The sequence below is a fragment of the Mustela nivalis genome (genome assembly GCF_964662115.1).
Source record: "Mustela nivalis genome assembly, chromosome: 5".
Classification (NCBI taxonomy): Eukaryota; Metazoa; Chordata; class Mammalia; order Carnivora; family Mustelidae; genus Mustela; species Mustela nivalis.
Genome location: NC_139024.1, coordinates 92,014,382 through 92,033,008, shown reverse-complemented (window position 1 = coordinate 92,033,008; position 18,627 = coordinate 92,014,382). Strand labels below are relative to the sequence as shown.

The 18,627-nt window shown below is 37.0% G+C and overlaps 1 protein-coding gene across 5 annotated transcripts in view; it reads left to right on the top strand.

Annotated features, from left to right (window-relative positions):
- The window catches only part of CYP39A1 (cytochrome P450 family 39 subfamily A member 1), a 96,937-nt gene that overhangs the window by 55,807 nt on the left and 22,503 nt on the right, over window positions 1-18,627 (top strand). For all 5 annotated transcript variants that reach the window (XM_082729690.1, XM_082729689.1, XM_082729688.1 and 2 more), the window contains one exon: window positions 10,953-11,086. In XM_082729690.1, the coding sequence (XP_082585816.1) occupies window positions 10,953-11,086 (134 nt within the window). The remainder of the gene's footprint in view (window positions 1-10,952; window positions 11,087-18,627) is intronic.

The following is an 18,627-nucleotide window of genomic DNA, read 5'->3' as shown; positions in this document are numbered from 1 at the left end:
CCAAACAGGGATTATTTCCCCAAAATTGTTAGTTAAATCTTTATGTAATGTTGTTCCTGGGCTATAGATAGAGAATTTTTATATTTTATATACTTAGTCACTTACTGTTTCCAGGTGCACCTGAGTGTGTTGGGGTGTGTGTGTGTGTGTGTGTGTGTGTGTGTGTGTGTGTATAAGGAGAAGAAGCTTGGAATATTAAGGAACCAGAGGAGCTACAAAGAACAACTGACTTTAGTGATCCTATTTGAGTCATGTTCCTTTTTTTAAGTCCAAGAAATCATAGTTTTATGATTAAGTTTGGAATTTAAGTTGCTTTTCTCTCTGCCTGAGTGAGTCCCACTCAAGCATGGAGGCTTAGCCAAAAGCCCAGCCGTAGGCAAGTGGGGACGAGCATCTCCGGCGCTTGTCTCCTCTCTTGTGAAGCTAATATTATTGTCATTTATAAAAAGATAGTATTTTGTGTCCTTGTGTCCAAAGTCCTTCAGGGCTGTGTCTTTCTCGTTCCTTTCTTCTCTTTCTCCTCTTAAGGGAAGTGGTGGGTCGCGGTAAACAGGGACAGAGATTTGAAGGCAGCTCTGACACATTCAAGCTTGTCTCCTGGGGCACATTATCTCTGAGGCTTGATAGCGGGCAGGTAGACGGTCTATAAATTAGTATTACTCTCCTCCTACCTGTTAGAGCACCTATGCTTGGGCTGGCACGTAACAGATAGGAAGCAAATGTTATGTTGAGTGAATTACCGGCTAACATAATAGAATTCCAGTATAACACATGATTAATACGTATGGTTGATTGTGTTGTAACATGCTTGCCACCATGCCTATGGAATCCCCAAACCATCTATATTTTAGCAATGTTTTATTGTTTCTGAATACAAAATCGTCCTTTCTTTTGTTTGGTTTCAAATAACCTAAGATGTGGTTTGACCTTTATTGCATTTATGCCAAGACTTAAACAGATGGTTTCTGAATTTTACCCCCAGTCACCCATAGCTTCTTCCCTGGTTGTCTTCTGTTCTGGTCCCATTCCCCATTAGGCTCTAGCTCTTTTGATGATTACCTTGGCAATCTTCCAATGGAGCCATCTATTTTTAGAGTCAAAATGCTGGGAGAGCAAACCACAGAGGTGCATTGAAATATGCACAGTATGGGTACAGAAACATTTCTAAGAGTTATAATAAGAAAAGTCTTTAACCTAAAGCTGTTGTTTGAAAACTTAGCATATTTCCTTTGCTTTTCCTTTGTCTAGTCTCATAATACTACCTTGTTTGTTCAACATCACACTGGGATGTGAAAACTAAAAATATTTTATCAGAACATCTATTTTCCAAGGGTATTCTGTATCTCTCATACATTTTGTTTTTTAAAAAATATTAGATAACACAATTTAGTTGATAAAAACAAAGGTTATTTAACACTTCATGAAATGGACAGTCTCCTTTTCGCAAAATGGAGTGGGAGGCAGGAAAGTTTTATATGATAAAGAATAAAGAACAAGGAAGAGACAAATAGAAAATATTGGCTGGGGCCACATTATCAACCTTGTTTAGAGTGAAAAGAAACAAGAAAATAATAAATATAGAGCCCAGACGTGACTTGGCATGGGCCAGCTGAAGCAATGGGTGTTTCTGGTCAAGTGGAACATTTACAGGGACATGAAAGCTATCTGAGTGTCTGATATAGCCCGCTGAGCAGGAGTGCCTTCTTGGACCTAGAAAGTTCTTTCAGCAACTTATATATCATATAAGACTTTAAATATTATTTTGAACTCAAAACAAACCTTTGTTTTTGTTATATAATATAAAACACTTTTTGCATTTTATAATTCAATTAGTTTAATAAGGATACTTAATTTTATTTATTTATTTACTTACTTACTTATTTATTAAAGGAGCTCAGACACTTCACTATTCTTGGAGTTCAAACTCTTTAGGCTGAAATTATGCCTGTCTTATGTAGGTCAAAGTAGGTCACTTTGGAGTCGTAGAGTTCTGATTTTAAACATAAATCCTGGCCCTTGGTAGTCATCTATCCTTGATCAAGTAGAAAAATATTTATTTTCTGTATCTCATAGCTGCAGTAAAACAGAAAAAAAAAAAAAAAAAAGAATAGAGAGATTGTCCAATGCAGATTCTCTAAATAGATTTTCATAGAGAAAATAATTTTTTCAATGAAGGTTTAAAATCTAAAATGTAGGTCACCGCTGATTTATTTGTAGCTTTCATTTGTGAAAGCCCTCACTTACTGGGGCCATCTTGGTTTTCAAGATAAAAGTGAAATTGGTCCTAATCACTTCCCAGCATTCTAGGAATCCTTGGAGGGAGGAATGGGGGAGGCAGAAGAGGTAGAGGCTTGTATATCATATAGTTTTCTCTTGACTCCTGGCTTTTGCCTTTGCTGATTTCTCATTTCCTTCTCTCTTTTGCTTTCTGCATATTTTGCCCCTTTTTGGTATTGCATTGCCTCACTGGACATCACAAGATTTCTATTTCCCTAAGTGTTAACTTAAGACAATGTTTTAGAAAACTTTTCAAAATACTAAAAATATGGAACAAGGGAAGAGAAAAATATGTTGCAGCCAGAAACAACTTAAAATTGAGTATTGACATCAAGTTGAATATTCTATTCTTTAAAGTCTTGTCTGTCTTGGGGTTCCAGGGTGGTCCAGAAGGTTAAGCATTTGCCTTCAGCTCAGGTCATGATCCCAGGATTCTGGGATACAGTCCCATGTCAGGCTCCCTGCTCAGTGGGGAGCCTGCTTCTGTCTCTCCTTCTGCTGCTCCCCCTGCTTGTTCTCTCTCGCTCTCTCTGTCAAATAAATAAATAAAATCTAAAGAAAAAAAAAAAAGTCTTACCTGCCATTGCTCTTCCTTGGCCTCCTATTGGGTAATCAGTTAGGTGCTATGTAACTGGGTCCCTTCTCTTCTCTCAAGTCTCTAGACTTGTCTTACTTGCCTTGAAGATTCCAGCAATTCCAAGTTCCTTCTCACTTCCTGTGCAGTGCCAGGGACTCTCCCTTTGTCTCACCAAGGACATTCAGATTGTGTCGTCGGATGCTCATCTCACTTTTGAGTTCTAAGATAGACGTGTGAACAAACATGGAAATGCCAGTATGGTTTGTGTGCTAGTGGACAAATAAATGAAACAGGACCTGCTTTCAGGATTTCTTTTCTGTGTTTGCTTTACTTTGCTTTCAAGGGCTTTTCCTTTTGGTACAATGTGTTCTCTACTTGTCCTTTTGTTTGGCACTCAAGAAATTTTTATACTGCAGGGAAAATGCACCAGTGTGAATATCAAGATGACTGGGAGGCAAATTATAAAGTGAGGAAAAGTTCATTACATTAGGGAGGTGGAGAACGAGAACTGAACCACAGTTTTTTCTTATATAGACCAATTTTAAAAAAGAGTAAATAGGGAAGTATCAGAAAATTGTTTTCCTTAACATTACTGTGTCCATGTGCCCTCTGTTTATGAATGTGATTTAGAGGCCATTACAGTACAGTATGTTTTTTAAAGATTTTATTTATTTATTTGACAGAGAGAGAGACAAGCAGAGGAAGTGGCAGACAGTGGGAAAAGAGAAGCAGGCTCTCCACTGAGCAGGGAACTTGATGTGAGTCTCAGTCCCAAGACTGTGGGATCATGACCTGAGCTGAAGGCAGACGCCTACCTGACTGAGGCACCCAGGCACCCCAGTATATTTTAAACAAAGACATTTCTTTTCCTAAGAGACAGTTTATGTTTTCTGTGCAAAGTAGCCATAGACTACAGGATTATTCAGATTCTTTGCTAACCATTGTCCAGTTGACTTAGTTATATAAAAGATATGTGTAATAGAGATCACAGAGAATTTATAGTACTAGAATTAAATCTGGACTTCTAAGCAAAAGGAAGTACACTGAGGAGCAAACCAGCATGTTAGTCAGGAATTGATGCCGGTTAGTCAGCAATTGACAAGCTTTTTCTATATTATTCCATATATTAATTCTTTCAGGCTCTATGGAACATAAGGTCTCTGTCACCACTACTCCACTCTGCCATTTTAATGTGAAAACAGCCCTAGACGATATATAAACAAACGAGTGTTGCTGTCTTCCAATAAAACTTTATTTGCAAAAATAGATGACAAGATGCATTTGGCCAGGCCAGCCTGTGCCTTTTTTCTGTGGCCTTATAAAAGGGAGAAGAAAAACAGAACATGAATATATGGCTATGTGTAAGCTCAAGTCAATGACCTCCAGAAGGTGCATTGGCATTTTTGTTAAGACGAAGATAGCATCTTTGTAGCTATAAAAATGATAAAATTTTGGACCATTTCTGAAATATGGGCCAATTAAAAGTTTGGTCCGAGTTAATTATCACATTATTTAGTTTTAGGGTTATAATAAATAAAACTCCTTTGCCATCTTGTACTTTGACATTAATAAAAGCTAGTGACTTTTGGTGTCAATACAGTTGACCCTTAAGCAACATTGGCTTGAACTGTACATGAGGTTTTTTTTTAAATAAATATATTGGACAATATTGGTATAGGTACTGACAGACAGATGATTTACCTTATAAACAGATGATGTAAACTTATGGTATTCATAAACACGCTAAATATTGTCAATGTATTCTCTCTTCCTTATGATTTCCTTAATAACATTTCCTTTTCTCTGGTTTACGTTGTTCTAAGAATATAGTATAGTATACACATAATATATAAAATATAATCAGCGGTTTATGTTATCAATAAGGCTTCCAGTCAACAGAAGGCCATTGGGGGCTGGTTTACTCAGTTAAGTGTCCAACTCTTTATTTTGGCTGGGATCATGGTCTCCAGGTTGTGAGATCAAGCCCCATGTTGGGCTCCACACTCAATGTGGATTCTGCTTGGGATTCTCTCTCTTCCTCTCTCTTTGCCCCTTCCCCATCTCATGTACATGTGTGCTCAGGTGCTCTCTCTTTGTCTTGAAAATGAACGGATGAATCTTCAGGAAAAAAAAAATAGTAGGCTAGTAGTAGTTAAATTGTTGGTGAGTCAAAAGTTATTACATGGATTTTTGACTGGAGAGTAGGCAGTCAGTATCCTTAATACCTGCATTGGTCAAGGGTCAACTGTGTATCCACTCAGAATTTCTGACTTAAATCTTATTTTTTGCCCACTAAGTAGATTTCCCTCCATTGTGTTAAAGAGATCATTTAAAAACTGGTAATAAAAACTATTTTAAACCCAGGTTATTTAATAAAATTTGAGCATTTCTTCTACTTCTTTCAGTCTAGGACAATGTTCTTAAAGTATGGTTGCTGGGCCGGCAGCCTCCATACACCTGAGAACTTGCCAGAAATGCAGATTCTTAGGCTCCACTTTTCAGACTTATTGAATTAAAAGCTTTGAGGGTAGGGCCTTGTGAGCTGTGTTTTGATAAGCCTCCCAGGAAATGCTGAGACACACTGAGGCATGCTTAATGCTTGAGAACCACTGGTCTAGCATATACCAAGTTCTCAGTAAATTCTTATATACTTGAAGATTCTCACATTCTCTCTCAGAAATGTCTCAAAATTTGACTTCTCTGCATCCCTCCCATTGTTGTTTCAAAAAATAAAAACTTCTTCATTGATTTATCCCTTCACTATTTTAGACATTCATCTATTTACTCATTCAATAAAAATATATCAAGTGCCTACCATGTGCCAGACAGTGTTCTAGATACTAGGGATACATCAAAAAATAGAAAGAACAAGATTGTGAAAAACATGGGCTCATATCCATCAGTTAACAATAAGCCAAATTATTTCTTATATTAACAGGAGTATTAAAGGAAGCAAAATGACCTGCTAGTGATTTGGAAGACATTAGCTGGTAAGGGAAGGGCTTCCTGTGGAGAAAATATTTTAGCAGAGGTCTGAAGGATAAGAAGGAGCTAGCCTTTCAAACAGTTGGAATAAGGCAAAAGAAATAATAATAATGATGACAGTAGCATTTACTGAGTTTTGGCCACGTGCCAGTCATAGCTGTAAGAGCTTTACTCACAACAACCTTATAGGCAGATACTTTAATTATTCCTATTTTATAGGTGAGCAAACTGAGGCACAAAGAGGTTGGATCACTTATAAAGGTCACACAGCCCCCAGGATTCAGTGTGAGATGAGAGGGTTAGATGCGGTTTCATTTGCCAAAGTAAGAACTTTGGATTTGATTCTAAATAGCACTGAAGCCCTTAATGGGATCTGCACAGGGTACTGACTAAGTCTGAGTTGCATAAGGATTATAGCAGAGCCAGGTGGGAGCAGGGAGAGTGATGGTGGCTATCACCTGGCGCAGCAGAGAAATGATGGTGCCTTTGGACAAGACTGGTAGCTCTGGAGATGGAGTGATGTGAATGGCGGTAGGATCCATTTTGTGAACAGGAACAAGAGGTTTTGGTGATTAATTAAATGGGAGTAAAAGGGAAAGGGATGAATTATGGATGACTCCCAGGTGTTGGATGTGAGCAACTAGACACATTTTGCTACCATTTTCAGTAATAACAAGACCAAGGGAGGAAAAGCTTTATTTCAGTGGAGAAAATAAAGAGTTCTGTATTGACCAAAGCATGCTTCAGGATGTCTTTTAGACCTGCAAGCAACGCTATCAAGAAGCCAATTGGATAAAAATAAGATGGAATTCAGGAAGGTAATCATAGGCAGAAGGTAAAATTCTTGATATAAACAGCCCATTGATGGTATTTTATAGAAGATATTTATTTGAATTCCCAAGAGAAAGAATCTGCCTAGACGAGAGAGGAAAGCCCAGAAATGAAACTGGGGCACATCCAGGGCACACTCAGAGGTTGGATAAAGGAGCCACCTGTCCCTAGCTCTGGCTTTAGCCGGTATGGGCAGCCTGGGACTGCAGTGGAGCACTGAAGTCACTTGGTCTCATGACTTCCTGCCCTGAACTCTATTCCAGCCAGCTGAATTTCTCTTCTGTGTACATGTCCTTCGTTTTGGCATATTCAATCCTTTGTTCTGGTTTTACTTCTTCTGAGAAACCTCTCTGATCTCTCCTTTGCAACCACCCCTCCCCACCAACCCCAGTCTGATCACTGTCACCACTGTGTCCCACAGCACTTTGCATGCTTCAGTGCAGGGACACTTACCCCATGTTTACTATTTTTAGTTCTTTGCTTCTTTATCAGACTGTGAACTCCTTAAGAGCCAGGGCTCTTTCATTCGTCTTCATCCTCAGCACTTGGACACTGCTCAGAGGTTCTCACTAACTGTCTGCTGGGTGAATGATGGAAAGACTTCCTCAGATGCGGGGTCTGGTTAGTACTGGATAGATTCTCAGACTGTAGCTTCTCTCCTCACTGAGGTTTCAGGGGAAAGAATCTCTTTATCGGCTATGGAGCAAAAGTGAATCTTCTAGAGAGTCAGTACTAAATTCACACTAATAATAATGGTAACAGTAATAGATACCAACTTGTATTGAACATTTAACAGATGTTAGACAGTGTCTTAAATTTGTATGTCGTTTATAAACTCATAAATTAGAACCTCAGAATTCCTCATTTTAACACTGTCTGGGGAAAGAATTTACCCTTCTTTTTCTTTAATTTGAGAATTAATTGTCTTTTTATTGTCTTCAAACTTAAATTTCTTATATCCCTTTGGTGCTTAGTTAACATTTTGCTCTGCACTAAATAAATGCCAAATAAATGTTTGTTCATTTGATTGAATAGTGGTATCTCTGGCCTATGCAACAACTCAGTTCCTTTTTTCAAATGAAGAATTTCTCATCCCAAGCATAGATTTTCTAAATTATTTTTTCTGAATTAGCTTAAAATGTACAGGGATACTTCAAGAAAAGTAGGAAGAAGTAAAATTTTGGTGCCATTAGCTTTCCATGGCATATCAAGATAGTTTTCTGATGGTAATAATTCCTTTGGCTTGTAGTAACTGTTTGTTAGGGAATTTGGCCACAGGCACGCCCAGGCATATGGTATGTGCTGCTAATGCTCAAACAAATGAAAACCAGGGTTGGTTGGTTGGTTTTTGTTATTTTTGTTTTTGTTTTTGAAGAATTGTCTTAGAGAGGACCCATAGCCATTACATTATACAGCTAATGATCTTTTATGTCCTCATTAAAGAGCTATTGATGATGCTTATATAGTAAGTTTTAAAGAGTTTTTAAGTTTTAAAAAGTTTGGGAATGTTGGCATAAATAGTGGTCTCTACTATGGGATTTCTCAAAACCTATAATACGTTAATGTGTTCAGTGAGTCACCCGTAGAATGTTAACATTTCCTGGTACTTGGTGGGCCATAAAACCTTTTTCCTGCTGTAAATATTTAACATCTTGCACATGTTCTTTCATAGAACACAATTTGGAAAAACTTATATTTAGGTTGTGAAGATGCAGAAAGCATGCCTATTATTTTCCAATCCTTGTTATGGGAAAGCAAAAGCAACAGTTTTGTGAGACACTGTCTGTGAAGGTTAAACAAGAAGTCCGAGAGGTCATTTGTAGTCTTAGGTCACTTAGGTCTGAGCAAATGAGCAGAAGGAAGTTCAAATTCTGTTCAAATAAAGAACAGTGCTGTGGGGGTGCCTGGGTGGTGCAGTTGGTTGAGTGTCCAGCTCTTCATTTCAGCTCAGGTCATGATCTCAGGGTTGTGAGATCAAGCCCCGTATCGGGCTCTGCGCTCAGTGAAGAGTCTGCTTGGGACAACTTCTCCCTTTCCCTTTGCCCCTTCTTGCCACTCTCTGTCTGTCTGTCTGTCTCTGTCTCTCTCAAATAAATAAGTAAATCTTAGAGGGGGGAAAAAAAAAAGGACAATGCTGTGTATCACTGTTTCATTGTGAAGTTTTCATCCTTTCTTGGCCCAAGACAGGAAGTCCTGAAATTTCCTAGTCTCCATATTTTCCAGAATGGCATTGAAGATGGCCTGTAATGGCCTCAGTGGACCTGTCACTGTTCCATCACATTTACCTCACCTTCTAGGCCCTCTACAGGCATTGCCATTTTCTGAACATATCCAAGCTTTCCACAGTCTTCCTTTTACTCTTCCTCTTTTCTATGCCTACAATATCCACTCATTCATCTCCCCATGTTGATGTTGGACCATTTGTTAACTCGATATTTATTTGCTAAGGTCTACTCTCTGCAAAGAACTAATAGTTGTAGCTTTAGAGGAAGACACTCAGAGAGTTTTTTTGCTTTTCCTTTAGTTGGACGTGAACCTCCCTGCTTTTATATTTTAACAAAATATTGGAATATTTTACACATCACAGAACAGTTTTCTTGCTTGCATGGTATATCAGCTAACTGTGGGCTTGTCTCTTACCTCCCAGTAGACTAAGTGTATTGCAAGAATGCCTTAAGTGTTGTAACCCTAGTAAAGCTTAACTCAACTCCTGGTCCTGATTCAGTGCTCAAGAATCTGTCAAGTTGAATGGAATATATAGATGTCCCTATGGGTACTAATAGAACTATAGCTCAATAAGCCAACTGAAAACATTTGCTTCTGATTACATAGGAGTTCTGTATGTACTGACAGATGAGATCTCCCAGGCAGCACCCACCTCAACCTTTCCTGCAGGCTGGACTTGCTTTAGAACTAGCCTTATCCAGAGTCTAAGAGAGACAGGGCTGGAGATCTTACATTCCACTCTTACCCATTCTTTCCCAATACAGCTGGGAAGCAAATGTGAAAGTTGACTTAACTAAACTGACAATGTTGTTGAATTTTGTAAAGCAAATGCTATCAAAAGTAAATTGGAAGCTGAGTTGTTTTAAATAATTTTCAAAATGTAAACATTTCATTTGAAATACCATTAACTGAAATATCTAATTGGGCTGAAAGACCCTAACCATATTTTGGGTCATAAAAAGATTCACCCCAAGGGGCACCTGGGTGGCTCAGACATTAAGCATCTGTCTTCGGCTCAGGCCATGATCCCAGGATCCTGGGATCGAGCCCCGCATTGGGCTCTCTGCACAGCGGAAAGCCTGCTTCTCCCTCTCCCACTCCCCTGCTTGTGTTCCTTCTCTCGCTTTGTCTCTCTCTGTCAAATAAATAAGTAAAATCTTCAAAAAGAAAAGAAAAGATTCATCCCAATCCTTTTATAGGTTCAATCTTCAATCTAAACATAAGCTGAGGTATGTATATTACATTAGAGTGTTTGATGCCCTATGTTTAGAGGGAGAGCTCATTCCAGATGTAATGCATGTGCCTCATTGTCCCTTTCCTCATGTTCTTTTTGGGCCTTCTGAAATGTCTGGCTGAAAAATCAAGGACAGGCGCACCTGGGTGGCTCAGTGGGTTAATCCTCTGCCTTCAGCTCAGGTCATGATCTCAGAGTCCTGGGATCGAGCCCCACATCAGGCTCTCTGCTCAGCAGGGGGCCTGCTTCCTCCTCTCTGCCTGTGTCTCTGCCTACTTGTGATCTCTGTCTGTCAAATAAATAAATAAAATCTTTAAAAAAAAAAGAGTTTCTTAAAAATCAAGGACAAAACTAACAATGAATCCTCAGGGAAGAGGTAGAAATAGTAAGGGAGATGGCTTCTCAGATTTTTTACTTTATGCTTCTGATGCCAATCTTTTATTGCTATTTCCTTAAGTAGAAGAAGAATTTGGACAAGAAAGAATGAAAGGAGTGAAAACTGAGCACCTCTCTAATGGACCTTATCTTAATCATTGATGTTGATAGCCATAGGAAGGTGAAGACCAAAGTTGGATCCCAGTCCATCACCTTGAAGTAATCAGTGGGTTAATTGGGGGGGGGGGGCATACATTTGATCTTGGTAAGAGGAAAACAATAAAAAGAGGCACTCAGTTACTAAACTTGGTATGCAAAAAGTAATGGCAATGCTAACAGTTGTGGTTGGAGGCAGGTTCTAACCTGTGTTGATGAGCTTCCAAGAAATCACTTTCTGTTTTCTTTAAGTCCACCTTTAAAAATTTTTTTTTGAAATTCTCTTTGCAGGTAAAGATAAGATAAAAGTATCTGAGGATGACTTGAAGAAACTCCCACTAATCAAGTGGTGTATTTTAGAAGCCATTCGTTTAAGAGCCCCTGGTGTCATTACCAGAAAAGTGCTGAAGCCAGTTAAAATTTTGGTGAGCTTTGCTTTGGTTTTAAGAACAAGCACTGGGTATTATATAAGACTGATGAATCACTGAACTCTACCTCTGAAGCCAATAATACATTATATGTTAATTAATTGAACTTAAATTTTAAAAATAAATCAAAAGAGAAAAAAGTAATCAACTTTCTAAGGAAAAAAATACATACAATGCCCATATATTATTAGATAACTCATTAGGTTCCATGAAGCACTAATGATGTTAGAATAGGTTACTAGTAAGAGTTGTGCAGCAGCATCTATTAATATGGCTATTTATCTGTAGACAATAATTTTAGCTAAAATATATCCCTTTAATAATCATTCTAGTTATGTAATTTCATATCAGAATTAGTATAATCCTATAGAAATCAAACAGGTAGACTAGATAGTCTGCTGAACCAACTAATAAGTAATCCTGAGCAATAGGAGGTTGAGGAATTAAGGGTATGAAGAAAGTTCTTTTGGATATCTGGAAGGTAGTTTCATGCCCCAGATAACAGCTATGGAAACAGAGAGCAGGAATGCTGTGGATAATAGCAACTGATATTAGCAGTCAGTGCTGAGTGAAGGAGAGAGATTCTTTCTCTGAGCAAAGTGGAGAAAATTCTCAAGTGCTTCATGAAAGATATGTGCATGTGGCTGACCTTCAATTTAATATTTGGCAAATCAGCCAGAACAAAATATTTTTTTCAGATTGGCTTGATATAGGGCCTGCATTATTCAGATAGATGACATTTACTCAGCCCTCAACTCTTACTAGCTTTTTTACATACAGTTTGAGAGTGCTTGGATTCAAATCAAGAAAATTTTTTAGTAATAGAACACAAAAGAAACAAAAGCCAATTTTTATAAAAACTGCAACTTACTACATCTAAAGGAGACATTACTTATTTAACAGATCTTACATAAATCACAGCAGTTAGTTTTAGTGGGATTTTAATAATTTTTGTTTTTAAATAATCTATTAAATAAAATATGAGTATAAAACGGGGCGCCTGGGTGGCGCAGTCAGTTAAGCATCTGACTCTTGATTTCAACTCCATTCAGGATCTCAGGGTCTTGGGATCAAGCTGCACATTGGGCTTCTCACTCAGAGGGGAGTGTGCTGGAGATTCTTTCTCTCCTTCTCTTTCTGTCCCTCCCCAAACCTTGTCCTAGCTTACACTCTCTCATAAATAAATGTCTTTTTAAAAAAATATGGGTATAAAAGGATATGCTTTGAGAAGATATAGTCCAACAACTGGGTGCAATTTAGTCAAGGAATGTGTTTATTACTCTGAATAATACTATAATTTTTATTAAACTTTTATTGAGCTTTATTTAATATCCTAGCTAACATATAATTAGCTGAATTACAGACATTATTTATCTGCTAGTACATGTCTTGTTATTTTAAGTATACAGATCCTATACATGCTTTATTATATTTATACCAAAGTATTTCAGTTATTTTGGAGCTTTTTATAAATGGTACTTTAAAAGTTTTTGATTCTCAATTGTACATTACCTGTTTTTAGAAATGCACCTGATTTTTAAGTGTACACCTTGTATCTGCAACTTTGCAAAACTCAATGTACTTATTAATCCTACAACTGTTGTTATAGATTCTTTGAGAGTTTCTATGTAAAGAATATTTTTCTTCTTTTATTTCTTTTTCTTGCCTTATTACACTGGCTCTAAAGTCCAAAGCAAGGATATCTGTTGTCACTACTATCATTTAACATATGTTGAATGATAGTAGTTTGAACATATGTTGAATGATAGTAGTTTGAATGATAGTAGTGACAACAGATATCCTTGCTTGTTCCTGATCTGAGAGGTAAGTCTTTCACTATTAGGCTAGATGTTAGCTATAGGTTTTTGGTAGATTCTTCATTTTTTTTTTAATATTTTATTTATTTATTTGACAGAGATCACAAGTATTTATTTATTTGACAGAGATCACAAGTAGGCAGAGAGGCAGGCAGAGAGAGAGAGAGGAGGAAGCAGGCTCCCTGCTGAGCAGAGAGCTGGATTCGGGGCTCGATCCCAGGGCCCTGGGATCATGACCTGAACTGAAGGCAGAGGCTTTAACCCACTGAGCCACCCAGGAGCCCCGGTAGATACTTCTTATCAAGTTGAGGAAATATCCCTCTATTTCTAATTTGCTGAGAATTTTAAGTATGAATGGGTATTGGATTCTGTCTAGCACTTTATCTGCATCAGTAGATATAATCATATGCTTTTTCTTTTTAGCATGTTGTGATGGATTACATTTATTGATTTTTGAATATTGAGTCAGCCTTTCATCCCTGGAATCAATCTCATTTGATCATGATGTATAGTCCTTTTTATACATTGTTAAAGTTGTTTTTACTAATATTTTGTTAAGGATATTTTTGCATCTCCGTTCATGAGTTTTCTTTTCCTTTCTTTTTTTTTCCTTTTCTTTCTTTTCTTTTCTTTCCTTTTCTTTCCTTTCTTTCTTTTGCACTGTTTTGTCTGGTTTCTATATCATGACAATCACTTAAAAAATACTGTGTGCTTGTCTTGCCCCCTTTCTCATGAACACTCAGATTCCTTTCTTTACTTCCTTTTTTCTCTTCTACCCTCCCTACTTTCTCTTTCTCCTTCCTTCCTTCCTTCATTCCATTCTTCTATCCTTCCATCCTTCCTTCTTTTGCTTTCTTTATTTTTCTTTGTGTGTAGTGTGTGTGTGTGTGTGTGTGAGGGAGAGAGAGAGAGAGAGGAAGACTGGAAAAAGAAAAATCAGCAGTATGTTTTCCCTCTTTTCTTTTTCTCTCATTTCCCCTTTTTGATCTCAGGTTATGAATTTGTTGTGGCCATTAACATTTCTTATTTTCTTAAAGGTAATTTTACTCATTCGAGAACTTTACCAAAAGAAACACCCAGACTCAAACCCAGGCACACACATATACACTTGTGCCCGTATAACCCCAGTGATCATTTATTTATCTGACATGCTCCTTGTTTGACATCAATACAGAAATCTATGTTTCATCATAGTATAAATCTTTGATTTAAACATTTTTTAAACATTATTATACTTTTCATACATCCAGAGTCTTAATATTTATTTCAATGGCTTTATAATAGGCCACTGAATTGATAGCTTAAATATTTAATTATTGCCTAACTCTTGAGAGTTTAGATTGTTTTCCTTTGTGGTTATTTTAATGTGGTATTTATTTGCATCTTTGTGCATAGTAAATTTTTTTAATGATTATTCTTGAAATGTGTTTTAGTAGTGGAGGCAATAAGCCATTTATAATTCACTGCATATAATTCTCTTATACAACTGAACTGTTTCATAATTCCAACATTATGAATTCCCAATAAAAATTTTTATTAAAAGTAGTTGATGTCTGAAGCAATTAGAAAAGTTATAAAGCAATCATAGTCTCTTACCTCCACTTCCTCACACTCACAGTTTCTTCCTAGAGGACATGAGACCCAGATGGATCCAGGCTCACTCTAGGCCCTTGTGATGGCTCTCTTAGTGAATGGGCAATCAAGAGACATGTATTCAGGATGCCATCTTCCAAGAATACTCCAGAACTTCCTTTCCTTATTTTTCAAAATACCTTTTAATATTTGTAAAAGGTGCAGCAGGGTCTTCTTTACTTACTATTTCTTTTATAAATAAAATAAACACAAACTTTCCTCCGAGGAAGCGTACACTAATCCCTGTGAATTTCTCCCCTCAGAGTTGAGGCTTCAACTTTGAAAATGACAACCTGCACAGCTTTTTAAAAAATTATTACATAAATAAATTATAGTAATTATTTTTAAGAAGGAAACCATTTATTAAAAAAAAAAGTAGTGGGGTTATGGACATTGGGGAGGGTATGTGCTTTGGTGAGTGCTGTGAAGTATGTAAACCTGGTGATTCACAGACCTATACCCCTGGGGATAAAAATATGTTATATGTTTATAAAAAATAAAAAAATTTTTAAAAAAAGTAAAAGAAGGATATAAAGTTTGCTTAAAATTTTACAAGTCTGATGACCACTAAGAGCACTTGGCATTCTCATAATTTCAGATTTTTCCCCTGTAGTCTCTATGTTTTAAAAATTCAGTTGATGCCATATTATGCTAATTTTCTCATAATCTGCTTTTATGTTAATAGTAGTTCACCAAAGTTTTCTATTTCAATAAAAGACATCTACACCACTTTGAATTATAGCATAATAACTTAATCATGGACATAGTATTGATTTTTAAATCGGTTCCCTATTCCTAAATGTGTGTGGCTTCCAGTTGTTTATAAACAGTGCAAAGATAGGCATCTGTATAGTCAAATCCTGGTACACAATAATAATTAATTCCTTAGTATGAATTCATACAACATGGTCCTTTCAACCTTCATAAATTTTCTAAAACAGGTGGAATGTCTGTTGAACATATTAATGGGTTCCCAGAAATTAGGACTATAAAAACATTTCAAATGAGGTCATCTGTGTCAAGCATTGGCAGAGGTTCAAGTTTTCTCCCCCATTGGACAACAGGTCAGAGTTTCTTGCTGGGAATGCTGCAGGCGCTCTCTTCCTGCTCTTTCTTGATATTGTCTGAACATGGTCTCATTGTTTATTTTTGCTTCTGTACTTATTCTCTTCTATATTTTTGGAACAGATTAAAACAGACTATACTACCCACTTTCTTTGACTTATTCTATTCCTTCTTTTTCTTTATTGTCTTATCTTTCCAAAACTTTTAAACTTCTACCAGTATTCTCTTTTCAAGGTGTTGTACTTTTCGTACACAGTTAATCGGCAAGAATGCCCAGAAAAGAATAAACAAGGAAGTGTTGGAAAATATGAATGATTAAAGACTATTAATTATCTTCTCAAGGTATTAAAACATGTTATAAAACTACATCAATTAAAATGGTGTGAAATAAAATATAATGGTATGATATTGGTGTCAGACTAGATGTTCAGTATCAGTATAACAGACTGGATAGATACCAGAGAAGGAAACCCTTTTGTACGTAAGAACATAATATAGGATAAATGAATCATTATAAGTCAGTTAAGGGGGAAGAGATTAATATCTGTTTTGGGACGACTGCTAAAAAGTGGCATTTTTTTCCTCAACATTGCTTTGTACGCTTAGAATTGAGAATCCCAAAGAGTTTTATCTATGCGAATTATATCTACTGAGATTAACTTTATTAGAAACTAAAGCTGAGAAATTATTATAAAGTTTATTTGGCAAATAAAAAGATAACAAGGAACTTACTACATGTTAAAATAATAGCATGGTTCTATGAAACATAAATGTAGTTTCCAAAACATAAAAAATGTAGAAGAATAGCATCATTTTAAGCTTTTGCAAATCTGTCTAATGCCTTGCTAATAGAACACATCTGGGTTCCCATAAACGTGCCTGGAATCAATCTGTTGTAATATATCATTTCCGTTCATGGAAATGAAGAAAATCCAGCCTCACACAGACATGTCACTGGAAAAGGAATTGGTATTACAATAGCTTCTTCAGATATGGCTGTTCTCCCATGCCTCACTGAAACTCAATAGTGGAACTTTCTCTCTCTTTTTTAAAAAGATTTAATTTATTTGTTTGAGAAAGAGAGCTAGAGAGAAAGAGCATGAGCAGGGGGAGGGGCAGAGGGAGAGCAAGAATCAGACTCCCCACTGAGCCAGGAGCCCAACTCGGGGCTCCATTCCAGAACCCTGGGATCATGACCGGAGCTGAAGGAAGACTCCTAACCAACTGAGCCACCCAGGCGCCCGCTCCCAACAGTGGGAGTGTCTTAAAAGTTTATTGCAATCTGAAATATTAATGAGTTTTATGTACTCAGTTACATGAAAATCCTTTGGTTTGTCCTATACTTTGAATGAGTCTTTTACCCAAGAATGACTTTTGACCTCGCAAAGCTTCTGAAAAGGTCTTGAGAACTCCTAGAAGTTTCTATACTGCCTTTGAGAACCACTATGTTAAAGAGAAAAGGGCTTAGGATTCATCAATGAAACCACAAAGATGAACAGATTTGAATGTATCATATTAAAATTTAACATGTATTTTTTAAAGGTATAATCCAAGTTAAATGTAAACCAAAAATTATGAACAAATGTTAATATAAGTACGACACAAGGGTAAATAGTTTTAATATTTAAAGAACTCGCAGATCAGTAAGTAAAGCATGAATCTCACATAGATTAATGAGGACAATACATAAACACAAGAGTTCATAGGAGAAAATAACTTCACATGGAAATATGCTCAACAGAAACATAAAAATGTTTGCAGCAACCAAAATTAGCTATTAAAAATGTCAGGCTAGCAGAGAAGAGGGCAAAGAAATTGACATTCATATATTATAGGTAGAAACATATTTAGGCACAAGATTTTGAGGAACATTTGCGCAAAAGGAATTGCACATCTTTATTAAAAGATTTTACATGAAAAAGGCTTTGCGGAAGAAGATGCTTTGGATGGCATTATTTATTATAGGAAAAAAAAACCCTAGGGCATGATTAAATTATTTATGGTTTAATCTACCCAGTAAAAGATTAAACAGACATTGGAGATAAAACCTGTACCCCTGGGGATAAAAATATATGTTTATATAAAAATAAAAAATTATATTAAAAAAAAAAACTTCACAATGTGTCTACAATGCAAAGGAAAAAATACTTCGGCTATAAAATTAGGTGAACCAAGTGTGATTCAAAAATTAACTATTCAGCATGATAAAAATACATTTAACAACAAAACACTAAACTGTTAAGTAAAAATACTAGAGGGAAGTCTAGCCAGTAGATGATTGTTTTTTGTTGTTAGCACTCTGGTGGTTTTCTAGCTTTTTCTATTACTCTCAATTTTCTAAAATTTTGATGAGCATTTCTTATGCAAAAGTTTATACTCTAAATTTTTTTCAAGATTTTATTCATTTTGAAAGAGAGCACACATGAGCAGGGGGAGGGGCAGAAGGAGAGGGAGAGAGAGAATCTCAAGCCAATTCCACACTGAGCATGGAGCCCAACTTGGGGCTCTATCTCAGGCTCTTTATGCCAGTCATCACCCTGGTAGTTGCTGCTGTGACAGGAACTTCTTTCTGGTCTCCTCCATATGGCTAGTGTTAATTCTGAGATCCCATTTGAAGGAATTTACTAGCCTGTGTTGTAGGCTGTGGCAGCCGGCAGTCTCGAAGTTATAATTATGGGTCAACAGCCACTAAAGGGAACTATTTGGTAAGGAAGGGAAGGGCCCACATTGACCTGCCTGCAGCTCTGTCCCAGGGCTGTGCCCAGCCCCACTCCAAACACACATCTGGGCCCTCAGCAGCCAGTCTGAGTCAGCCATGAGCTCTCTAACCTAAGTTCCAGCAGTGGAAAAAGAAACAGGCTTGGGATCTCACAAGTCTTCGTTTACTTTAAAAATGGAAGGACGGCACCAGCATAATCCTCGCTCTCTTCCCAGTTTGAGAGCTCTCTCCGCTGCTCCTGGGACTGCAATTGCCAAGCCTCAAGCAATATTCAGCCCCCACAGGAGCCAACAGAGCTTCTTTTT